The following is a 26,547-nucleotide window of genomic DNA, read 5'->3' on the forward strand; positions in this document are numbered from 1 at the left end:
TGAGAGACTATGGACTCTGAAAAACAAACTGAGGGTTCTAGAGGGGAGGGGGGTGGGGGATGGGTTAGCCCGGTGATGGGTATTAAAGAGGGCACATTCTGCATGGAGCACTGGGTGTTATACGCAAACAATGAATCATGGAACACCACATCAAAAACTAATGATGTAATGTATGGTGATTAACATAATGTAATAATAAAAAAGTAAAAATAAAATTGTGGATTCTGCCAAAAAATAATAATAAATTTTTTAAAAACCATAAGAGAAAATACACATATACTATAATGTCTAAAATTAAAAAGACTGACCGTACTATGTATTGATAAAAATGCAGAAGCATAGGAAATCTCAAACATTGGTGGGGGGAATATAAAATAGAATGACCACTTAGAAAAAACACTTTAGCAATTTCTTTAAAAGTCAAACAACTACATACGTATGATACAGATACAGCCTTCACAGGTTTCTACCCAGAAAAATAGAAGCACATGTCCACAAAAATACTTGCACAAGAATGTTTGCAGCTTTATCTGTAATGGCATAAAACTGGAAACAACCCAAATGTCTATCAACAGGTAAATGGATCAACAAACTGTGGTATATTATACAATGAAATACTATTAAGCAATAAAAATAATGAGCTATTAATGTGTGAACTTATCTCAAGTAATTACACTCAGTGAAAGAAACTGGGACTCCCCACCACAAAAAAAAGGGAGTACATATTGTGTAGTCACATTTATATAAAAATCTAGAAAATGCAAACTGAGGTATAGTTACAGAAAGCAGGTCAGTGGTTGCCTGGGGGTGGAGGGAGAGCAAGAGTTTTAGGCTAGGATTATAAAGAAGAATAAGAAAATGTGGGGGTGATGGGTAAGTTCATTATCTTGATTGTGTTCATGGTTCACAAATATAAAACTATGTCAAAATTTAGTAAATTATTCCCTTGAAATATGTGCAAAATTTAACAAATTGTTATATCAGTTATACTACAATAACCCTTTTTAGGTGTTCTGAAATAAAGCATAAACACTAATACACGTATATTACAAGGGATATCTTTTAAACTACTACTAAGAAAATGAAAGAAAAGAGTAAAAATATTAGCCAATCTAGCAAAGCAGAGTAAAGAAAAAAGTAAACACAGGGCATGGAGAGTAAACACAGTAAACATGACATAAAAATTAATATTATAAAAATATGACCAAATATGTAAATAACCATAACAAATGTGGATGGTTTAAATTCTCCTATTAAAAGTTAAATTTCTCAAAGAGTTAATAAAAATCAGCTAAATCTTGTCTATTAAAAAGCTGTAGCTTCTCTGTAAAAGGTATACCTAAAATAAAATGTCACAGAGAATTGAAGACAGATGATGACATATCAGGCAAATACTAATCAGTGGAAGGATGGACTGGGCAGCCAAGGAGGTAAAGGGTTCAGATTTCCCATCAGTAGAGAACTTATCATTCACATGCAAGGAGTGCAGTCAGCTGATGGCCTCCAGTTGCTAAGGCTTTCAGGATCCATTTCAGCTTTTGAGTTGAGGCCATACTCTTTCCAGCCAATGACTAAGCATGAAGGGGTTTTAGGGTTTTGCCACCTCTGCTCATGAAAGATTCTTCTTAGAAACAATCTTTGCTCCTGGGTTTCTCACTGGTTTGGCCAAGACTTTGACAGTTCTATATCTGGATCTGAGGCTCTTGTATCCTGCTTCCTCCCCTTTCCTTTCACAGGTTTCATTCAGATCAGTGTCATGGTCTGAAGGCTTTCCCTCCCCTCCCCTACTTCCTGCCCCTTTAATCTTTCACACATATAACCCCTCTCTCCCAAATAATCTTTACTGCTCCTAACTCCATCTCAACCTCTGCTTCCTGGAGGACCTAACTTACACACCTGTTTCAGTTCCTAGATTTTTCTGATTCAGCAGATCTAAAGTGGATTTGAGTAATCTATATAATTTTTTATTTCCCAACATGATTCTCATTTTTCACCACATTTAGCACCCCTGTAGGGGAAAATTTTAATGCATTTGTTTCCTATGCAACATAATTTAACATTTAAAAACCATTTTGAAGTCTTTAAAGTGTCATTTATATGGCTGTTTGAGATATATTATCAAGTTAAGATGTAAACACAATTTTGCTTTTTTTGTTTTTCAGTAATAGTTAAACAGATAGTTTTGAACCCAGTTAACTGTGAGCCTCATCCCACCCAGGGATGGATGAAGAATTAAGAAAAGGTCGAGGACAGGGTTTGATATCTATTGTTGTGCACTGCTTGGTAATATTTATATGGGGAAGTTTAATGTTTTGGGGGCTTAGCCAAGTGGTGTCAAATTGGTTTGGTCAAAATCATGTGCTAAATGTGATTAGATTAGTTTACCTCCAAAAGAAACTAAGAATCTTTTTAATGATAAACCCTAGTGTAGGCAAAAATGTCTGGAGAGGGGAAAACAGTGACAAAAGAACTGTCTTAATTGTTTCACATGGCAAAATGGATGAATGAATGGATTTTGTTTTAATTTCTACCATGATGAAAATTTTTAATATTTTTCCTGCTATGGAGAAACAGACTTACTTTTTCATAAATTTTTATAAATAAAATATATTTTTCATAAGATTAAAAGCAATTAATGTATACATTCTTAATACTATATTCCACAGAAAAATTGAGGGCAAGGGTCATGTCATCCTTCGGCCATTCTCTCAGCACAGAGACCATATTTTATGGATAACCAAGTTCTTCATAATGCTTATTTAGCTGCTTATATACTCGATGAACATCTGTTATTTGCTAAATACCTCACAATAAAATGTACATCATAAAAATACACAATTTCAGTTTATCATATCTGCAAAACTATTAGGCACTAGCTATCAATCTCTATTGAGATATGAGTTCAGAAAGTAATTCCTCACATGTGTTCCCTCTCTCTTATTCCTGCTTTCTCATCAACATGACAGGAAAACATAAATCCAGTTTTGCCAAATAGTGTAATTTTTATTATAATCTTACATCACATTAGTTAACTGGTTGATTAAAAACAAGAAGTAGGAATCTTGCAGATATTAAAATAACAGTATATGGAAAGGCACATTCAAACATGGTTGAAGGGAATGTAAATTGATACAATTTGATAATCAATAAAAAAAATGCACAAACCCTTTTGACCTGAAATTCCACTCAGGGAAATTATTCTATAAATATACTTAAACAAATATAAAGAGATCTATCCACAAGAAACATTTTATGTGGTATTGTTTATAATACCAAAACAAACAAATAAAACTTAAAGCAATCTAAATGTCTACCACTAGGACTGTAGTTAATTAAATTAGGACATAACCATACAATGGAATTTTATAACCATTAAAAAGAATGAGGTAGCTCTGCTTGTATTGATATAAAAGATCTCCAAGACCTATCATATTATTAGCTTTCTATAAGTGCAGAAGAGCATCATGATATGTTCCCATTTGTGTATTGACAAGGATATGTGTATATATATGTAAATAGTCTTATGAATGTATATCCATACCTTGGTGTACAGATATATATACATAAAATTTTCTGGAAGAATACATAAAATATGTTGATTGTTCCTTCTGCAGAGTTCTTTCTTGAAGAAATTCAGTTTTCATTATCTACTATACTAAACAATTTGAATATTTTATCATAGCATTTGCTTTCTTTGTAACAATATCAGTTCTTCAGAGAACTAGCTAATAGCAGCTAACATTCTAAAATTTTCATATATAAGGATATGTATGAAAACCTTTTAAAAATCTCTATCTTCTCAGAATCCTTGAAAAGTTAATTCCAAAATAGGTTTTCCATACTAGGACTCTAAGAAAATCAAAAGAGTAGCCCTGCTGTATCTTTATTCATTTGTTCTGTTGCTAGATTCCAATAACTTATGAAGCATGGAGACACAACCCATCAACTTCACTTTGTAAAACCTGAAACCTCTTCACTTGCTCACAGTGTCATAGAGTGGATTGTTCTTCTCTGTGTAGCTGGCGTAAGGCTGCATTTCCTCCTAAGAAAGAACTCAAAGTCAAAATCAATTCAAAAAATCCGGAAGTCATCAACCACCTATGTTTTTCTCACAGGTGCCCCCAGATTTAGTATCTACAAGAGTGCTTATATTTGTGTCTCTGGGCTTACATGGGCATAAGAGAAAGACTGTTTTCTATTATTTTGTCAAAAAAATTATTGATTATTTTTCAGTGTGAGATGATAATGTTGCGTGACAGTAGGAATGGAGAAGAATGAAGTAACATGAGAGGTATTTCAAAGGACAGGGTCAAAGTCTTGGTAAGCTACTGGTTATGAGATTATGGAGCAGAAGAGGATTTAAGAGCAAGTAAGAGGGAAATGATGTGGAGAAAGGGAAGTCAAGAACCGGAGATGGTTTCATGGGGGAGGAAAGACCAATTCAGTTTCTCCAAATATTATAGTCCAAATTTGGCAAACATGTGTTTTGTAAGATACAGTTCTTGAAATGAAAATATTGCTTGGAATGTGTATAAATAGTATAAGCAGATAATTAACAAAACAAGTACACCTGAGTACTAGCATTTATGAAATTAGAATCTTTGCTTTTTAATTAAAATACTAATACTGAGGCAAATTACAAATTGCACTGCTATATCATCACTTTGAGACTTGAAAGTTTGCAAATATTCTTTTTAATGTTATCTCTTACCTCCTCAACAACTGAAGGAGCTTCCATTTTTTTTAATTTGCATTTTCTGCAAAAATAAAAATAAGCTGGAGTGAATGTAGAAAACATCATTATTTAATGAAAAATGGGAAAACAAAAGTGTGGTTCATTTTTGATAGAAGCCATAATAAAATAGAAAGGAATTACCAGAAATAAGAATGTTACTTGTAGTTAATACACCTAAATGACATAATTCTGGATATGGGGAGAGGAGTGAAATTATGCAACAGAAGCATGATATATGGAATAAATGTGACACATCCTTATTGGTACATAAAATGAATTATTGTAATTCTTTTCTCAAATACAGATTAGCATACAATGTCTCTACCAGGATCTTGCCCTAAATGGCCTATGTCACTATGCTCGCATGCCTAAGTAACCAAGCAAAAATCCCTCTTGTCATTTAGTCCAAATCTAACACCTTTAGGACACACTTCTTGATTATGGGAGAGTTGATGTTAACATATTAATTTTAGCCCATCAATTCCATATATCTGACCCCTTCTAGCCCAATTAAACTAAGAAAAAGCATCACTCAATACCTGCAGCAATCGATTTTCAAAATGGATCCCACAATGAATCCCACAATGACCAAGGTAATCAAAATAGAGGAGGTGATAGATAAAATAGTTAATTTCAGTGGTGATTGGTCACCTGTAAATATAGACACAAAAATATATGGTTTAACTGTGGTGCATCCAGATAATGGAATATTATTTAGCACTAAAAAGAAGTGAGCTTCATGAAAAGACATGGAGGAAATTTAAATGCATATTACTCAGTGAAAGAAGCCAATCTGACACTGCTACATTCTGTATGATTCCAATTATATAGACATTCTGGAAAAGGCAAAACTATGGAGACAGTGTAAAGATCAGGGGTTGCTAGAGGTTAGGGTAGAGGGAAGAATGAGTAACTGGAGCATAGATTTTCACCTTTAGATAGTGAAACTACTCCATGGGAAACTACAATGGTGGATATATGCTACTTCTACATTTGCTAAAACTCATAGAATGTACACCTAGAGTGAACCATAATGTAAACTACAAACTTCGAGTGATAATGTTGTGTTAATATAGGTTCATCAGTTCTCACAAATATAGCAGTATGGCATGGGTGATGTAGAGAGAGGAGGAGACCGTGCATGTGTTGGGGCAGGGGTAATATGGGAACTCTCTGCACTTTCCACTCAATTTTGCTGTGAACCTAAAACTGCTCTAAAAACTAAAGTCTATTAAATACATATATAACTGTAAAATAAAATATATGTTCAAGGATGTCTCAGAGTTCATGAAGTTCACTTCTGTGATTTTATTTTAAACAGTTTTTACTCATTAATAGTTCAAATCATTGTTACAATAAAATTGCTTTATTAATTCTGATTCTAGGGTGTTTAGCAAGACATCATCCTAAGTCAAGGTTTTGTGGCTTTAAGAATTCATGAATGGTGAATTCCTATAAGAGATATGTACAGACTAAATTTCTCAGTTACAGTAATATCAGGGTGTTTCTCATCTCCAATATTCAGAAATAAATGGGGAGTTGCAAAGGAGGTAATTGGAAAAACAACCGAATCCTGAAGTCACCTTTCTTCCAGGTCCTTGAAACTGACATGAATGCATGGCAGCAACTTTCAATTATTTATTAACTCTGGCAGCAGTATTAAGCTCAGTCTGACAAGAGAAGTCAACAAAGGAATTGCCAGCTCTGGGAATCAATGGTTCTAAGACTTTGCTCCTGCTGTACCCTGAATTGGGCTGAGGGCAACAGATGGAGGCAAGTGGAAGCTAAGCACTCTGGTGTCTTCTCCTTCCACATTCCTTCAACAGTTTGTTTTTAAACATTGCATTTCTGTGTCTTTTATTTGAAAAAGAAAAAATTGTTTTACAGTTAAAATCAACAACATTGTCTTGAAATCCCCTCTTTCAAACTAATGCACTTTCTTTCATTGGAAGTGTAGCCACAGAGGCTGAGGATCTGCCCTGCAAGGAGACAGAAAGGAGACCCCAGCACTGGCTGAGAGTGAATGAGACAGTCCCTTCAAGTCTGAGCATCCATAAACATGACATCATATTGTAATACTGGGTAGTCAGATTGCATACACGAGCGGAGCACAATTACTCTCCTCAGTGTATAATACTAAAATCTTTTTTTTTTTTTAATCAGCTTAACAATGGAAATTGGAAAATGTTGGTTTAAAGACATGGATTTTTCTCCTCCCTCTTCTTAAACTTCACTAAATTATCAGTAGGAAAATTTTCTAAGTATTGACTTTTTAAATATAGACAACGAACATGGATGAAGATAAGCAGATGAAAAATTTCAACTTGTTCTTAGGTGAAAAATGTACAGAAGAAGGCAAATAATTTACAGTAGAATAAGTAAGAATCTTAGTGTCCATAGAACACCAAGAAGACTCTAGAGTAGGAAAGGCCAAATATATAAAAAGGGGCAAGTCGGGGGGGGTGAGGTGTAATTTAAAAGTTGGAAGCCTTTTTAAAGGTCTGTATTAAGAAGAGGTAGGCTGCCAAGTCCACTCCCACCCTGTGCAGCCAGGTCACTTCACCTTCCTCAAACAGTAGGAAACAGGAAGTTTGACCAGAAATGGTGAACTGGAAAGATTCCAGAGTCAAGGATCCAGAATAATGGAGGGTGGAGAGGAAGTACCAGACTGAAGAGAGGTATTAAAGAAAAGTCTGTGTTCTGAACAGTCTCCCTCTCTCTCTCCCTCCCTCTCTCTCTCTCTCTCTCTCTCTCTCTCTCACACACACACACACACACACACACACTCCTCTTCTTCCCTGCTCTCATAACACTAATAGTCAAGGTTATCCCTCTAAGACAATAGACCGGAGAGTTATTTTCTGCAGAACCTGAAAAGCCTCAGAGAAAAGAATTTCAGATAACTAAAGAATCTGTATCTAAAAAATTGTTTTTTCATTTACTTCCTTTCAGCCTATTGAAGCTAACTAGTTGACAGGACCACCCACAGATAACATAGCTTCCAATCAGTTCATTTTTGAAACCTCACTTTGAAATGAATGGATAACCAAGGATTACCAGAGAGTAAAGGAAAGCTTCATGCATAAAACAAAGAGATTAAAACTAGTAAATGTCTGGAAGGCAGAAGGAACTCAGATTAAACAGACATGGAATCAAGCAGAGCACTGTGGGAAAGAATGCCCAGGACAGTCGTTATACAGCAGGTCTCGTGCCTACCCAGGCCAGATTAGGACAGAGTATTTAAAAGTCAAGAAGGGATGTCTTCAAGAAAAAAAAAAAATAGAACTGATGGATTACCCAATAAATTTGACCATGTAGAAAGTAGGATTAATAGGGGTTTTCTAATTTTGTCACTGAGCTTAATGATAATTAACAACAAGTACATATATATTTTTAAGATTTTATTTATTTATTTGAAAGAGAGAGTGAGAGAGAGCACGAGAGGGAAGAGGGTCAGAGGGAGAGCAGACTCCCCGCTGAGCAGGGAGCCCGATGGGGGACTCGATCCCGGGACTCCAGGATCATGACCTGATCTGAGGCAGTCCCTTAACCAAATGAGCCACCAACACCCCATAAGTACATATATTTTTAAGGAAACTAAAGAGTAAAGTTTAAATCAATCATAGAGGCTACTATATCTAAGAAATTATAGGAAGAAAATCCCACCAAACTAAAAATCTGTGAAGAAAATTTATAAGTGACTTGATCCTTCTTCTAAAAGCACAAAGATTTCTTTAAAAATACAATTTAGTCTTCTCCTAAAACCAGATGTATTAATTTAAAAGTACACTACTCACGCCAACTTACTACTTGTATAGAGTGGACATTAAATTATTAAATTATTTTTCATTTTATTTTATTAAATAATAAACTTCGCTCTAATATATGGCTTTAAGGAGGAGAAGGACATAAAAAAGAGGGTGGGGAGATTATGCTTGAGAGAAATTCTCTGCACACTCCTGTTTCATTCTTCTGTAACTTCTCTGAAAGAATGAACATATCAAGCAAAAACCGGAATTACTAACCTGGATTCAGCTCTAAGGACAGAGTCTTGTTGCCGGTCACGTGGGAGACAGAGCAGGACACGTTAGACACCTGGCGGTCCTCCCAGCGGCATGTACTCAGGACGGTCACTGTGCCATTGCCCAACTGTTGTTCCGCAGTGTGACAGTCTCCCCCTGGGGTCCAGGAGATCTGTGCAGCTGGCTTCCCTGCAGCTGCCCTGCACACGAGGGTTCCATTGCTGCCTCGAAACAGGGTCACCTCGGGGGGCACTGCAAAGATGCAGGGGAAGTGCTTCAGGCTTAACACGTGGGGTATGGAATAGAGAGAGATTTGGTTCAGTCCCAGATCTGCTTCTCTGACGTACCCCAATATGTCATGCACCTTACCTAACACTTGGAGGTGATATCCAAGACCGAAATTCCCATCAGGTGCGGCCACTTCACACCTGTAATATCCATCATGAGTGGTGGCCACGGGATCAATCTGAAGGGCAGGATTCTGATCGGGTCTGGACTCCCAGGATATTCTCTCGTCGGTACAGTTTCTTTCACTGGTCTCATTGTTATCTCTCCTGTAGGCTCTGATGCAGGAAGGCTTGTCTCGGAGGTTTATTTCCCACCTTATTATCAGCACATTTGTTAAGCTGACAGAAGGGCAAGTGAGCACAGCCTTTGTCGCCACAGGTGCAGACCGAGAAGTGTTAGCTGGACACACACACAAGGAGGAAGAAAAGAAAAGCTTGATAAAAAACTTCAGGTGTTCAATTTTCCACAACATATCACATAAAGTAGTACTAGAACATGACTTTGCTGGTGATCCTATCCCAAAATATTAGGCCTACATAAAAAATTAAATATGAACCAAAATATATAACACATTAAACCTAATCCAAAGATGAAAGCATTTTCTCATGTTCTGTGTTATTAGATAAACTATATTTATTATATATATATGAGAAATATTTTAAGGGTCTAAAATCACTTCAGAAGTTCTGTATAAAACAAACAAGAAAACACAATTTAAATTAAAGGACAACGTCATCTAAATCTAATCTTTTGGTAGCAGAAATTATTAGATTTATCTTATAACTGGTTCTCCTCAGGACAGAAAGTGGAAAAATTGATGATGTGGTTTTCTCCTCCTAAGTTTTGGTCAGAGAGACTAAATCAGTACTATCAGAATGAAATGCCTATCCCGAAGGGTGCCACTTCGGACAAACATAAATAAAAAGCATAAGATGGCATTCAGGTTGAACAAACTGGACTTTTTTAAGCTACTTTTTATTTGGAGAATCACAAAGTCAGTAAAAGCAACAGATTTTCCTTCCTTCCTATTGAGTCACACATATACTGCCAAACAGTCCCACTATGAATTTGCTCACAGATGTTGGTTCTAGACATTCTACCTAATTATGAGGATTAAATGAAGAAGTTCACTGCTTTTGCCCATTTAGTGTAAAAATTACGCCCTGCAACCTATGATTTTTCTCCAATCTAGAAGCTTCAGCTCTCCCATAAATACACATAATGCATCCATGACTGGGAGGGCTTTGCTGAGAGAGGATTAGGGGCATCAGGTACCACGTACTGTAACGCAGACGTGTGGCAGGGAGCTCATCACTTTAACGTGAGCAGAACCAGCTGTGACGGGCTAAGCTGTTATGTGGGTGAACCTCGTTGTGCGAAACTCTGTATGTGAGATCTCTCCTCTCCTCTTTTGGTGTCACTTGCCTCCTCTGTGATGGACTCAAGATCTTGCATTTCACAGCCAAATCAAGATCCCATAACTGCAGGAAGCAAGTGGGGGTGGATTTTAGAGCAGATCTGAGGGGCAGTTAAATCCATGCTCCTCCTACCACTGCAGGTGGCTCCCCACCCTAGGCAACTTGGCCAAGGCTCAGAGGCCAGCAGCAACACAGCTGCTTGGAGAACAGCTAGGGGTGGGTGTGGGTGAGCACACATGTGCCCAAGGCCAGGATGCTGAAGATGACCGCAGAAAGAGAAGAGGCTGGTGAGGAACATGTTGTGAGTGTTCTGTTTGTACTTCAGCTTGTGAACAGTCTAAGGCTTTAATATTTTGCCTGATACTTATTCTCAAGATCTGACTCTATTATTTTAAAGGAACCTACGAGCTGATCAATTAAACATATGCATTTTAACAAGGGCACAGTCTCCAGTGAAGTAGCTCCATCAGTGAGGATCCCAAGCACCATGGGTAGTCTCTGTTCTTTCAGCTTGCTCTGCTCTATGACCCTCCAGCAATCCCCCTTCACCTGCAGTGTCTATGACTCCCCCCGAGCCTCTGCAGCCTTCTGCACACAAATCCCTTTTCCTTTCTGTTCTCACTGCCTTACCCTAGTTTAAGACCCTATCACGACACACCTGGACCACTACAGAAGCCTCCTCCCATCTGTCTCTCTGTCAAAATTCTCCTCTCCTCACCTCATACCTTACCTTGCAGCCAGGTACATGATTCTGTAACACAGGGGTGAGCCTCTCCACTCCGACACCCTTCAGAGATCTCTCACTGCCTGAAGACAACACTTACATGTCTTTGTACTGGCTTTGAAAGCCCTCTTTTTCACACTGACTCACCTTGGCAAGCTTATCATCCCTGTGTCGCCCCCACACTTCAAAAAGGAAACAGCAAGCCCAAGTGCCTATCTAGGTCTTCCCTCAATGGTTCTTGCAGTCTGGGATGCCTACACAGTACCCTCTGTCTATGAAAACCCTCCTCTTCCTTCAAGAGCCAATTCACATGCTGCATCCTCCTTGAGGCCTTCTCAGGCTTTGGTGCTCTCTCTCCCTCTTCTACATTCCCGGCACACCTGATGTGAGGGCTTATCTCCTCTGTTTTATAGGGTATCTGTGCTTATTTCTGGGTTCCCCCACAAAACTGAACCCCTTTAGGGCGCTTTGGCAGTCTGGCTCACCTTGCTCATCTCTGTGCTCCCCACAAAGCCCGGCACAGTGCCTGATAGAGAGAGCTCCATAATCTTCCCATGGAATTGAACTGCTTTGTGGGAGGAGGACCGGGGTCATTCAGGGTCCCTCACACCACAGCATTCAGATCACCATACTCTTCAACTGGGCTCAAGCCTGGCCCCCTGACCAGACTGTCAACTATGCTTCTAAGGAAGTTCCACACTTCCTCCCTTTAATACTGGCCTCTAGAAAAAATTAAAAACCATATTACCTTCCACAGGAGGTGTGAGCTTGCTCTGCTTTCCTTCCACAGATGACTTATTTGTTGTAGCTAGAAAATATTCAAAGAAAAGTAAAAGAAAGCAATTTTAGGTGCCTAAATGGAGTGCAAGCCACTGTGTATCCACAAATCTTACAGAAACCATGACAGAAAATCAGTTAACTCTAAATAAATTCCACAAAAAGCTTTGCAAAACAGAAATTAGAAGTTACTCCATCAACTCTGAAAAACAAACTGAGGGTTCTAGAGGGGAGGGGGGGAGGGGGATGGGTTATCCTGGTGATGGGTATTGAGGAGGGCACGTTCTGCATGGAGCACTGGGTGTTATGAACAAACAATGAATCATGGAACACTGCACCAAAAACTAATGATGTAATATATGGTGATTAACATAACAATAAAAAAAATTAAAAAAAAAAAGAAGTTACTCCATCAAGTGGAAAAACACGTTAACACTTGAAAATTATGTTAGAAACCCTTAATCAATGATTCCATTTATGGGACACCATGCTGTATACTTGACAACAGTTTTGTACAAGGTAGCCTGACTCCATCACTCTCTTAGTCACAGTGGATTGGTCCATCATGGGTACCTCACATGAGCTAGGCTGTGTATAGTGCTTTCTCCACATGACACCCCCAGATTAAAGTCACTTGATCCATGGGTGCCTGGGTGGCTCAGTTGGTTAAAGTTGCTTGATCCAGTTGTGAGCACCTCACCCAGATGCCAATCAGATTACTTTCTCAAGAATTTTGGAACCAGATTGAGAAGAAGGGTTCATCCCTCTTTTTCCCTCATTTTTCCTACTGCGATGGCTAATTTTATGTGTCACCTTGGTTAGGCCGTGGCTCCTCACTATTTAGTTAAACAGTATCCTAGATGTGTCTGTGAAAGTATTTTTTAGATGAGATTTGCACTTAAATCAGTAGACTTAGAGTAAAACAAAACCCTCCAAAATGTGGGTGGGCCTCATCCAATCAGTTGAAGACCTTGGTAGAAAAACACTGACCTTCTTGAAAAAGGAATTCTGCCAGCACACTGCCTGCAGATTCAAACTACAACTGTTCCTTGGGTCTTCAGGCTGCTGGCCCACTCTGCAGATTTCGGATTCGCCAAGCCTCCACAATCATGTGAACCACTTCTTTAAAATAAATATTTCTCTAGATACGTTGATAGATAGGTAGATAGATAGATGATAGATAGATAGATGATAGATCGATAGATAGATGATAGATAGATTAGATAGATCTCTCATTGTTCCGTTTCTCTTAGGAACCCTGACTAATACATCTACCTTCTGAAGAATGAAGCCGAAACAGAGAGAGAAATGACATTCTTCACCTAACTCAAGTTTCTGTGTGTAATTCCTGAGATCAGCATGTATTCCTTTCCTTGCAATCTGTAGAGTTGCTGACAATCAAATAGTTCTAGTCTACTTCAAACTTGGTTTCTGAGAATTCCCATTTAAGTATTGTTTTTAAAAAAAAAAAAATGAAAAAATAATACTTCTATGATTTAAGAGCCTAATAAAGTTCTTCCTCTGGGTTTATAAGACCACCATTTAATAAGCATTTTATGAGTCCTCTGTTTATGAAAATGTACTTCTTGCTTCCCATTCTAATTATGTACCCAATTCTACCACATTAAAAAATAAACAAAGAAATTCACTAAAGGCCTAAGAAGTAAGCATAGTCAGGCCTCTAAAATAATTAGGCTTTTTTAGGCAACGAAGTTGTATTGGCTTGGAATGGAAAGAAGGCAAAGGATGAAGTTGTGGGGCACCTGGGGGACTCAGTCAGGTAAGCGTCTGCCTTCAGCTCAGGTCATGATCCTGGAGTCCCGGGATCGAGTCCTGCATTGGGCTCCCTGCTCAGTGGAGAGCCTGCTCCTCCCTCTGACCTCTCACTCTGCTCATGCGCTCTCTGTCTCTCAAATAAATGAATAAAATCTTTTTTGAAAAATAAAGTTGTAACGATTAAATTTAGCTCATATTGGGCTCAAGAATCTATTCCAGAAACAGATAAGTCAGAGCTGACCTCAGAGGGCTTACTGAAATCGAGCTATAACTTAGACATTCTAGATTTTAAAAGTTCTATTATAACACAGTCTAACTTAGCCTTTCCAGACCTCTCCCATCCTATCACACCCGGCTTCTTAGAGGTCTAAGGTCTAACAGTTTCTTCCTTTGTCAAATTCACCAACAGCCAAGAATGAGGGTTTATAATGAGAGAAAATTTAGGATGTGGGTAGTCTTGATGATGGTATTGTAGTTTCCATTTGGAAGTGTCACAAGGAAATTTCTAAGTTGTATTAGGAATAAGGGATAGAAGTAAGGTGGGCTGGGGGTACTGGAAGAGAAAAATCAAAAACTGCAAACTTTTTCCATAAAGGGCCAAAGAGTAAACATTTGAAGTTTTGCAGTCCATATGGTCTCCATTGAAAGTATTCAATCCTACGATTGCAGTGAGAAAGCAGCCATATATAATACATAAGTAAATGAGCATGGCTTTTTTCCAATAAAATTTTAATTACAAAAATGAGCTGGCTGGATTTTGCCCATGAGTGATAGTTTACTGACTCTTGATTTAAAGTATAGTGTTTGAAAACTTCATTCAAATCAGTTATGAAGACATCACTCAATGCCAGACCAGGTTCTTCTAATAGAATCCTATACTATCCAGACACGGCTTTAGTTATATCTGATAAGAATGAAGTTGCAGATATTCCCAGACAAGATGCCTGTGGCCTCTCATGTCAGAGATGAATCCCACAAATCGGAATGTGCTCTTAAGTGTGCAAAAGGATTGTTTTCAGAAGAGAAGAAAATGCTTATTTTCATAAATATCCCTCTAATTACTTTTATGATACTGGAAATGCTTTTTAAACTTTTTTAATTGTTGATATATGAGTCCTTTCATTTTATTATCTCCACCGCAGCTAGTTGCCATGGAATGCTGATTTCCTATCAAGTATCTTCATTGAAAATAGAAAGCATTCTTATCCAGTCTCGCTTGAAGCTTCATATACACCAAAGTAGTAAAAAAATTTGTGTCAACCTTCTGACCAACGGTGCTGTGATTTCTTTATTTATCTGAAACCAAATTTTCTTTAAAGTTCAGAAAGATTATACTGTTACATTGTTAACATCAGAGGTCTAATTTAACACTTTCACAAGGTACATATATACAGACAAACAAATGTGAATTGTGTTTTTTAAAATATATTTATAGTAGGAAAGTAACTTAATGACTGATTACATAAGTCACCTAGGGCCGCCTTAATATAAGACAGTCAACGTGATCACATAAAACAACAGAAATGTATTCGCTTCTATTTCTGGAAGCCAGGAGTCTGAGACTAAGATGGCAGCAGGGCTGTGTTCCTTCCAACAGCTCTAGGAAGAATCCTCCTTGCTTCTTCCAGCTTTTGGTGGCAACTAGCAATCCTTGGTATTCCTTGGCTTGTAGATGTGTCATTTCAATCTCTGCATCTATCTTCATATTTCCTCTCCCTGTGTCCTCTCCTTTTCTCTTCACTTCTAAGGACTCTTGTCATTGGATTTAGGGCCCACTCTCATCCAGGATGATCTCATCTCAAGCGCTCTAACTTAATTACATCTTCAAAGACCCTTTTTCTAAATGCAGCCACATTCACAGCTTTCAGCTGGCTATTTCTTTGTGGGGACACCATTCAACCCACCATTCTTGGGGGGCACATTGATGCATTGTTTCCAACCTTTAGATTTATAGTTTATATAATTATTTTACTTATTTTATTCTGTAGTTGACCAGGAATCTAATTTTTCTAGATGGTGAATAATTGAGTGAAATTAGAAAGCATATTTTTAAGTCCAGGAATGCATTTTGGAGTCACTGGAATTATTTTTCAATGAAGTGAGGTATATAACAAAAATAAAAATTTAAAATATAGGGCGCCTGGGTGGCTCAGTTGGTTAAGCGACTGCCTTCGGCTCAGGTCATGATCCTGGAGTCCCTGGATCGAGTCCCGCATCGGGCTCCCTGCTCAGCAGGGAGTCTGCTTCTCCCTCTGACCCTCCCCCCATCTCATGTGCTTTCTCTCTCATTCTCTCTGTCTCTCAAATAAATAAATAAAATAAAATCTTTAAAAAAAAAATTTAAAATATAAAGAAAAAGTTAACTATAATGGCAACTTTGGGAGACAGTAGGGCTGAGTGGGGAACACAGACAATAAATTACTAATATCAGCTAAGACCTATTTTTTTAACCCGTTTCAAATATTGAATGAAAATTGTAATATTTCCTAAATTGTATGAAAAAAAATTTTTCTTTCTTTTATTTTATTATGTTATGTTAGTCACCATACAGTACTTCATTAGTTTTTTGTTTTGTTTTGTTTTAATTTTATTTTATTATGTTATGTTAGTCATCATACATTACATCATTAGTTTTTTTATTGTGTTATGTTAATCACCATACATTACACCATTAATTTTTGATGTAGTGTCCATGATTCATTGTTTGCATATAACACCCCCAGTGAAAGATTTTTGACAAGCCATTGGTTGGCTTAGCGATCACCATTCTTGAAAAAGATACTAAATAAGCACAGAAATAATTTTAGAGTGAAAAACTTAAGAACTCTTCATAAAACAAACAAGATTATATTTAGACACTTTTAAACAAGAGTCTATAACTACATATAAGACAATTCAAGTTCGTAACATAAAAACTATACCAGCATCAAGCACGCTTCTAATAGAATTATCATTAAAAGATGACTGTTACCCAAACTGTAATTGGCCTTATCCATTTGCTGCTGTGTTAAGTTTCTTGGTGTCCCAGAACTTTGCACTCCTGCAGGTACATACCCTGAAAAGAGATAGGTGATGATCAGAAGAATACATATTAGTATTCTTCTGACTCCTAGGTAAAGTCACACTTTTTTCACATTCTTCAGGCCATTTTTTGGATTGCGGTTGCCAATAAAAACATAAGTTATGACAGGCAATAAGTCTCAGGACAGTTTGCCCCAGGATGAACTTTTGACTTGAACTTCCTACCTGTTTGGCATACCCCTGCTTTAGATCCAGAGTGTCTGTCACCACCCTCCTGTCTTTATATTCTAGTCACAGTATTTCTTATTCCTGGCTTATGTCCATTTACTTTACCTCAAATTGTGAAAGAAATGGTTTTTACCATCCATTACAGGCTTTTCGGGCACCAGTGAGTAGGTCAAGAAACGCTAAGTGAAGTAAGTCAAGCAGAGAAAGACGATTACCATATGGTTTCACTTACTTGTGGAACATCAGAAATAGCATGGAGCACATTCGGAGAAGGAAGGGAAAAATGAAGGGGGGAGATCGGAGGGAGAGATGAACCATGAGAGACGATGGACTCTGAGAAACAAACTGAGGATTCTAGAGGGGAGGGGGTGGGGGAATGGGTTAGCCCAGTGACGGGTATTAAGGAGGGCACGTATTGCAATGAGCACTGGGTGTTATATGCAAACAATGAATCATGGATCACTACAAAAATTAGTAATGTACTGTATGGGGACTAAGATAACATAAAAAATTTTAATTTAATTAAAAAAATAAAGTTTAGTAGTGATGTGTTCATTGAGTGTTGGTATGGAACAAAAAAGAATTTTCCTAAACATTGTTGAAATCATATCATATAGACAATGGTCTATTAAGCTCAAATTTTGTAAGGCAAACTCTAAGTAGGAATTGCTAATAAACATTTTTTTTTTTGAGCAGCAACTCCTGGCAAAGTACTCACGAAGCATAGAAACATCGTAATAAACAATGCCCTCTTCTCTCCAAGAGCTTAAGGTCCAGGCAAGGAAGCAGCTATTTATACGATTAGAAGGTAAAGTTTTCAGAGTGATGATAGAAGTAAACATAATGTCCAGAAGTTAAAAAGAAAAAATGTTTAATTCTAAGAGAGCAAGGGTAAAAGATTAGGGAAGATTCTCTACAACAGGTGATATTTGGGCTGGATTTCAGTAGATGAGTTCTGCAGGGAGACAGAAGGAAATCTTTTTGCACACAGAAAGAAAGTCATTTAGAAGATAGAAAGCTACATGGGACTTTCAAAGAATTACAAATAGTTCAGTGCTGCCATTAAGTGTGAAACGACAGATGTGTGATTAGAATTGAGGCTGGATATTGGCAGGTTCTCACTGTGGAAGGCACAAAACTCCTAGAAAGTGTTCACAAGGAAATGATACACTTCTGGTGTGGGTGTACCTGACTGGCAAAGAGAAACATTTTAGGGTAAGATTTAGTGCACAGTATTTTTCCGGAGAAATTTTGAACCCACTGCTCCTCTGAGCTACCATTTTCTTTAATAAAACATTGTTTTTAAAATAACAATTTTGGGGCATTTGCACAAAGGACAAATTTTGGGTAACTAGCATATGTTATTTATTTCAGCCTCCCCATAGTGACAAGTATTTTAACGTCATTTTACTGATAAAGAAATGTAGACTCATGGTGATGAAGCAATTTGTCCAAGGCTGCCCAGCTTGTAAGCTGCTCTAATTGCCCAATTATTCTTGTGCAAGTAGGTCCTACTACACTGAATAGAAACCAAGGGTTGGATCGTAAGAAATACACTACCCAAATTAATCTAAATTAAGAGAGTCAAAGAAGCAAGTCCAAGCCATGTTTTTGGGGAAACACTGAGAGACCAAGGTCTGAAAGAGTACATCAAATGGCAAGAAAATAGAATCAGGATTATAATGGCATATGGACACATGCATTATGAATTCTGGATCTGAATAGGAATAGGAATAGTTAAGCTAAGGAGGAGGGTTGGAGACAATTGCCGAAATTCGTGGGCCAAACTCATCACTCCCTCGCTATATTGTAAGCTCCATGAAGGCAGGGATTTTCATCTATGTTTCTCATTCCACATCCTCAGTGTTTAGAAGAGTGGTTTGCACAGCTCCCTGATAGGCATGCCGATATAATGCTGTTGGGAATGTAGAATGTTTGGCAATATATAGCAAAATTACATATGCATTCCTCTTCTGACCCAGCAATACCAATTCTCAGAATCTATCCTAAAGATACACGCAAGAGTACGAAAAGAATACATGAACAGGACTATTCACCACAACATTGTAATAGAAAGAATTTTAGAAATAACCCAATGGCCACTCATAGGGAATTAGTTTTCTAAACTATGGTACATCCACCAAATGAAATATAATGAAACTCTTAAAAGGAATGAGGGATAGTTCTATAAACTATTATGAAGGGATCTCCAAGATATATTGTTAAGTAGAAAAAGCAGGATATACAAAATTGTATATAGTACACTACTGTTCATCTAAGCTATGATGGGAAGGGTGTGTGTGTGTGTGTGTGTGTGTGTGTGTGTGTGTGTGTGTGTGTTCTTTCTTTCCTAGCTTATAATTTCAAAACTAAATCGATGAAATAGGAACCGGTATAGAAATGATATGTCTCCGATTTTATAGATTTGACTTTGGAACTATGTAACCACTTTCCATAATTATAAAGCATAACCAAATTACTTGTAAACACTAAAATTACGAAGCAAAGTGAAACAAATGAACCTAACTGCACGTAGAATTTGTTGCATAACCACGTATAGAGCAGTTATTCCAACTGACTTTCAAAACGCAGCAATTTGACTGTATGGCTCTAGTGGAATATAACTTAATGACAAAAATAATTGTAAAAAATTCTTTACCTATTTTCAATAATTATATTGTCAGTGGTAGTGGAAACTACACTGGAAAACTCCTGGCCTTTTTTTTTTTTTTAAGTCAAACATGTGCCCACCATACAACCTGACCCTCCCAATCCTCGGTATTTACTCAAGAGAAATGAAAACATATGTCCATGCAAAGACTTGTGCATGAATGCTCACAGCAGCTTCATTCACAACAGCCAAAAGCTGGACACAACCTGAATATCAATTAACAGATACATGGATCTGTATCACGCGTATAATGGATTACTACTCAGCAACAAAAGGAACGCACAACAACCTTGATGATTCTCAAACTCATTCTGTTGCGTGAAACAAGCAAACACAAAGAGCATACACTATACACTACACAAAAAGAATGCTATAAGATCAAATGTTAGCTCATCTGTCTGTGGTGCCAAACAGCAGATCAGTGGTTGCCTACAGATAGGGACAAAGGCAAGGATGAACTGCAAATATACCTGGAGGAATACTTGGGGAATAATGGAAATGTTCTGTATCTTGTTTGTGATGATTCACAGGAATATGCCAAAACTCATCAAACTGTACCCTTTAAATGGATGCAGTCAATGGTACCTAAATTGCCCCTCAATTAAATTAAATACAGTATCAGAAACATCAGATTTTAACACACGTAACATTAGAACACGCATCCACACAAATAAACACAAAACAAAACACAAATGGAAAAACGCTTGACCCTGAAAATAATGTTTAAAAAAAAAACTTTTCCATCTAAGTCAAAAGCATCAGCAGAAGTAAGATTGCTTTGTGATTTTAGTACAAATGAAACCTCTTACTCACTTTGAGCACCAGAAGTTTCCTTTCCCAAATTGTCATTGTCATAAGCCTGAGCCAGCATACACCACCCACACAACAGACATTGTATGGGCATGACTGTGCAAAGCCATACTCCAAAGGCTTCCTCCAGTGGGGGGGAGGCTCTCAGAAAGAGCACATGGTTTTTTTGTGAGGTTAAACAGTTTTTATCTATTCTAAAATCCTGTGGTCTGCTGTGCTGTCCTGACTAAAAAAGTGAGAGATAGGCATTGTTGATATTTCACCACTCCCAATAAAAACCCCGGGTCAAGTAACTGCTAGTAACCTAATTAGAATGTGGATTATGCCATCCTCCAATAGTTACTGGGGTTGCTAAGATTCATGTATTATTTCCAGTGTGTGGCGATGGGAAACGAAAAAGTTAAAGATTTCTTGCCCTTTCATTCCTTTGCAGTTTCTTTGAGGAGAATGCAAACAAAGCAGTAAGGACGCTAATACAATGACTTTTAAGCTAAAATAATGCTTAACTGGGGGCAAAACTGGAGCCTAAAGTATTTGCTATGCTCTAATAAGATGCCCATATATCTGCAAAAGAGAATCATGTGGTATAGTTCCATTTATAGTACATTTCTTTTGACATTTCTTTACAGAACTTGGGGCCTCTAAGCTAATAACTAACTAGAAGTCATTCTTATTGCTTATTATGGTCTTTCCATCTTCACTTGTCATCTTTATTGTTACTTAACATTGAATGAATTTACCACTTTGAAAAAAACAGAATACAGAATACATTGAAATAACATTTCAGTACATTGAGATCTATGGAAATATCCTAATGTTTTTCATAAGGAAAACCAAGTAATAGAATTATTTCATTCTACATTTGAGGTTTCAAGCTTTCAAGCTTCAAAACTCCACAAGTTATTATAACAAATATAGTGCTGGACAATTGTGGATTAGCAATGGCTGCAAAATATGAGAGATACGGGTTTTACTTCTCACTCTGCTTCTTTTCTGAATCATTTTAGATAATTAAATGAATCCATACGCTCTAGGTTTCCCCTCTGCAAAACATAGACTCTCGTGCTTAAATTAATTAATGAGGAATAACTCATGAAAGGTATTCGAAGCACATTACAGACTGAGGTATTAAACCCAGTTATAAAGAAGCAGTACACCTCACTTAAAGATTCAAGGTTTCATTTAAAATAAATGCAACTTTGAGGCTGAGATCTTAATCACACAAAGACCTGGAAACTCAAATTACACTGCTAGAACAACCTTTATTTAGCTACACTAAGCACATAACTTTTTCTAATCAACAGTATGGTAAAGTCAATACAGTACAGAAACCTTTACTTTCAACCTTTACTTCTGCCTCCAGAAAGCTTTAAATACCAAACTTAACATTTTAGTTAGTGAATGTTCATATTGCATTTTATAAAACTGCATCTTGCTGATGTAGGTTAGACATAAAAGTATTATTTCCCGACAGTTACGAATGAATTTAAGCAAGAAGTTGTGGAATTAAATTGTGTCCTTTTTCACAGATCCTGAAAAGGAATTGTCACCCAAATAGGCTATATTTCTTCCTCTAAGGCAGCGGTTTTCACACTGAGATCTAAGAATTATGAAAGTCCATGGTAGCCTTCCAAAAAAAAAAAAATCCATGAACTTTGTACTTTTGAAGAGGGAGCCTGAATTATAATTTTATTTCTGATATATAATTTAAAAGCAGTATTACCCTGTAGGAATAATTGAAAGCATCACCAATTCTCTCCAAAATTTTGTTATTTATAAATAGCAAATGGGAATGCTTGAAACAAAAGACTCATGTGAATCTTTTCTCTACTAAAGCTGCCTGAAGCTTAGTGCATTAATTTTATGATAAATTTTGGAAATAAAGGAAATGTTTTCTGCCTTCTAAGATTATGCTCAGATTATGATCACTAGCAGTTTTCATCCAAATGGCACCTGAGTGACCCCCTATCAGGATATTAGAACTTTTGGACGGGTGGAAGGCAACTAGAAGCTATATTAATAGTCATTTATTCAATTATAGTAGCTAGGCACTTAATAAATGTCTATTTATCATGGAGTTTCAGTCTACTGGGAACAATAAACATTAACCAAATAATTAAATAATTATGTGAAATTGCAATAGCAATAAATGAAAAGTGAAAAATGTACCCTGAGCAACTTATCCTAGTCTTGAGGTGGTGGACAGCCCCTAAGGTGGTTCCCAGTGTTCTCTCTTCCTGATATTCATGTCTGTAAAATTCCCTCCTCTTGACGGTGGGTTGGACTCACTCATTCACTTAATGCATAGAATATAGCAAAAGTGATGGATGTCAGTGTCGCGAGTGGGTTATAAAAAGACTGTGGTTTCTATCCCAGTATGCGCCCTCCCTCTCACTCTCTCTCTCTCTCTCCCCCCGTTGGGTCACTGCAAGAAAATAAATATTTGTTTGGGGGTAATTTATTATGTAACAATAGGTAATTAATACAAGATCCAATAGACAAGAAACCAATAATAAAAGAGAGAGGGAAGGATATTCTAAATAAAAGTACTATTATGTGCAGACAACACGGGCCTGAAGGGACTATAGAAAACGAGAATCTGGAGACCCAGGGCTGGGCACCTGGGTGATGTAGTTGGTTAAGCCCTGGACTCTTGGTTTCAGCTTAGGTCATGATCTCAGGGTCATGATCTCAGGGTCGTGGGATCATTGGGCTCTGCATTCAGTGAGGAGTCCCCTTAGGTTTCTCTCTCCCTCTCCCTCTGCTCTTCTGACCACCCCTCCATGCTTTCTCTCAAATAAACAAATAAATATTGAAAAGAAAAGAAAAAGAAAGAAGGAAGGAAGGAAGGAAGGAAGGAGAAAGAAAGAAAGAAAGAAAGAAAGAAAGAAAGAAAGAAAGAAAGAAAGAAAGAAAGAAAGAGACCAAGGCCAAAATAAGAGAATCTCATCTTTTGCTATTATGCTAGTCTCACAAAATAATTTCAGAATTTTTTTCCCTGAGACAAATGTATCTTCCTACGGAAGTAGAACAGGAAAGAAAAATAAATATTTGCTATTTTAGGCATATAAAATATAACATGTTTTTAAAATGAAAACTTTCTCCTTCATATATATTATAGCTTAATATTTCCATTATCATGAATCTTTGCTTCCGAAAAAGAGAGAAACTGAAATACGAAATAGGAGATTTCTTATCTTAAATCATATTTGTTATTTCTGCACCAGAACTTTTTCAAGGAAAAAAAACTATTTTGCAAGCACTTGAAATTTTAGGATAAAAATTATTTATATTAATATACTACAACTACAAACTTAAATATGAGTAAATCTCACACATACTATTCAGCAAGTGAAGGCAGTGATAAAATGATATACACAGTATGATTTCATCTATATGCAATCCAAAAAAAAAAAAACAAAAGGGCAAAATAACTGTTATTGTTTGGGGCTGGATACGTACATGGTAAAATGTAAAAAAAAGGCAGGGAATGATTATCCCAAAAGATAACAGCTTACAGCAAAGTTTGGGAGGTAGAACTTACATAAACTTTCATAAACATTCACTGTGTAATTGTTCTTTGAAATGCACATATGTCATATACTCTGCAATATATATGTTAATGTAAAAGAAAATTAAAATAATAAGTTCAAAGAAACACAAAAAGTACGATTAGTACTTACATTTTTAACATGACAATGTGAGCAATTGATCCTTGTATCATAGCATCAATGATGCTGTTATTATGCTTTAATTTATAGAAGTGATTTACATTTTCAAAGGTATTAATTTAGTAGCAGACAACACCTAATTAGGTGTTCAATAAACTAAATATTGGATGGAAACCCCAAAGTTCTAGCAGAACAAATTCAGAAAAACACCAAAATTAAAGTAAAGAAAATTGACCAATATTTTGGCTCTTCCATTTATTACCTCTGCAATCCGGCACAGATTGCTCTCTGAACCTCAGTTACTTAATCTATACATAGAGGAATTTAGTATCTGATAACAGCGGTCATTCAAATTCATATGGGGGAGGATAATTATTTATATCATTGATAAATGGTATTAGGAAAACTACCTAGTCATTTAGAAAAAAACAAAACAAAACAGACTCCTACCTCACTTCTCACACAAAAATAAAATAAAATGAACCAAAGACTGAAATCATAGATAGATAGATGATAGATAGATGGATAGATAGATAGATGATAGATAGATAGATAGATAGATAGATAGATAGATAGATAGATAGAAGATAAATATACTGGAAGAAAACGTAGGTAATTTTTTTTTTTATCTTAAATGGGACATGGAGTAACATCTCAGTTCACTAGGGAATGAGGGGTTTCCTAGGACATAGGATGTTTAGTGCTAAAACCAGGAAAGTCGGGGCGCCTGGGTGGCTCACTCAGTTAAGTGTCTGCCATCAGCTCAGGTCATGATCCCAGAGTCCTGGGATTGAGCATCCCTCCTCCCCCATCTGACTCTGTGCTCAGTGGGGACCCAGCTTCTCCCTCTCCCTCTTTTGTTCACCCTGCTTGTGCTCTCTTTTTCTCTAAAATAAATAAATAAAATCTTTAAAAAAATAAAAATAAATAAAAATAAAACCAGGAAAGTCCAAGGCAAACTGGGACAATTGTCACTATGAGTAAAGAAACTTTTCTAACCCTGGTACAAAACAGAAACCACAAAAGAAAACATTGAGAAAGATGACTATAGAATTTTAAATTTCTGTATGGCAAAAAAGAAAAAAAAATGTGTAAGCTAATGTTGACGAGCAAAAACCTGTGGAATATTTTGAACATCTATGATAAACAAAAGGCTAATTCCCTCCAAAAAATACACAGAAAACACATAAACCAATAAAAAAAAGAGAGAAATGGACAACACAATGGAAAAAATGGGCAATGATATGAACAGGCCAACAAAAGATAAGGTTAAGTAATATGCTGAAAGGTGACTTAGATGGTAACTATATACTCTTCAGATACAACACAGAGAGAAAAATAAAACACCCAGATCATTTATAAAAAGGAAGAGTGAGAAAAGTTTAAGTAACAAGCTCCAAAGCATAAGAATCCAATAATGAATTCCATGGATGAATAAAATATGGAAAGCAAAACGAGTTATGGTAAATAACAAATTTGACCCTAGTTTCCAAAATGATATCATCACAAAGACTGTATCAGTTGGTCAGGACACAGTGCTAATAAAACCCATATTGTTGGGTTAAGTTTTTTTTCAGGCAGTTACCATCACATAGTCTAAAACTAGTTAATAGGGAGTGATTTGTTCCCTAGCCCAGGACAGATGTAGAAATGTGTATCAGTGATCACAAAGGACAACGTGTTGAATGGATAGTGAATATCCATACATATCAATATGCAAAGATATGTGTACTAGAATATTAATTTCAGCAGTTTTTCATTCCAGAAAACTGAACAGCAAGAAAGTTGATCTCTAAGGGCTAATTAAAATAAGTTTTGAAATAATATCTATGAAAGATATTTGAAAACCACAAAATAATAATTAAGATACCATCTTTTGAATGTAAAATTCAGACACAGTGTTAAGTGCTTTATATACATAATTTAACTTAATCCTCACAGCAACCCTACACACTAGGTCAGGGGTTTTGGGTTAAAAATCTCCCAATTTTAAGGTAATGGCAACTAATTCAGATTTTTAAAAATATTACATGAGCCAACTAAAAGTGTCTGCAAGCCAGATCTAGTCCACGGGCTGCCAAATTGCCATCTCTGATGTGGAAATTAGAGAAGAGGCCAAAATCAGAGTCTCAAAAACATTTATAATTAGGAATCTGTTGAAAGAAGCAGAGTTAGCAAAAATGAAGAAGAGAAGAAAGTAAATGCAATGCCTTAAACCAGGGAGGAGATTTCAAGACATGAATCATCGAAAACAAATCACGTGGGAAAAGTCTTAAAGTAAGGACTAAGAGACTTTATGATTTACTAACAAGAAGGTGGTCAGAGACCTGTAGTGGCTGTAAGATAGTAGTGTTAGGACAGAGGGACGAGCACAAGACAGGAGGAGATAAGCATAAGCAACTCTCA

At 36.8% G+C, this 26,547-nt stretch overlaps 1 protein-coding gene across 3 annotated transcripts in view; it reads right to left on the minus strand.

Moving 5' to 3' along the window:
* Nucleotides 1-2,665: 2,665 nt before the first annotated feature.
* Nucleotides 2,666-26,547, minus strand: part of LOC112819350 (cell surface glycoprotein CD200 receptor 1-like) — a 50,280-nt gene continuing 26,398 nt past the window's right edge. For 2 of the 3 annotated variants that reach the window (XM_073893456.1, XM_073893459.1), the window contains 7 exons: nucleotides 16,712-16,795; nucleotides 11,936-11,995; nucleotides 9,127-9,444; nucleotides 8,761-9,009; nucleotides 5,275-5,386; nucleotides 4,712-4,757; nucleotides 2,668-4,042 (listed from right to left, as the gene is read on the minus strand). In XM_073893456.1, coding sequence (XP_073749557.1) covers nucleotides 3,974-4,042; nucleotides 4,712-4,757; nucleotides 5,275-5,386; nucleotides 8,761-9,009; nucleotides 9,127-9,444; nucleotides 11,936-11,995; nucleotides 16,712-16,795 — 938 coding nt within the window. In that variant the 3' untranslated portion in view covers nucleotides 2,668-3,973. Of the gene's footprint in view, nucleotides 4,043-4,711; nucleotides 4,758-5,274; nucleotides 5,387-8,760; nucleotides 9,010-9,126; nucleotides 9,445-11,935; nucleotides 11,996-16,711; nucleotides 16,796-26,547 lie in introns of all 3 variants that reach the window. The other variant, XM_073893461.1, reaches the window with a different exon arrangement.

This window comes from Callorhinus ursinus, unplaced genomic scaffold (assembly GCF_003265705.2).
Source record: "Callorhinus ursinus isolate GAN/ISIS: 27379988/994484 unplaced genomic scaffold, GSC_fseal_2.0 scaffold1, whole genome shotgun sequence".
NCBI classification, from domain to species: Eukaryota; Metazoa; Chordata; class Mammalia; order Carnivora; family Otariidae; genus Callorhinus; species Callorhinus ursinus.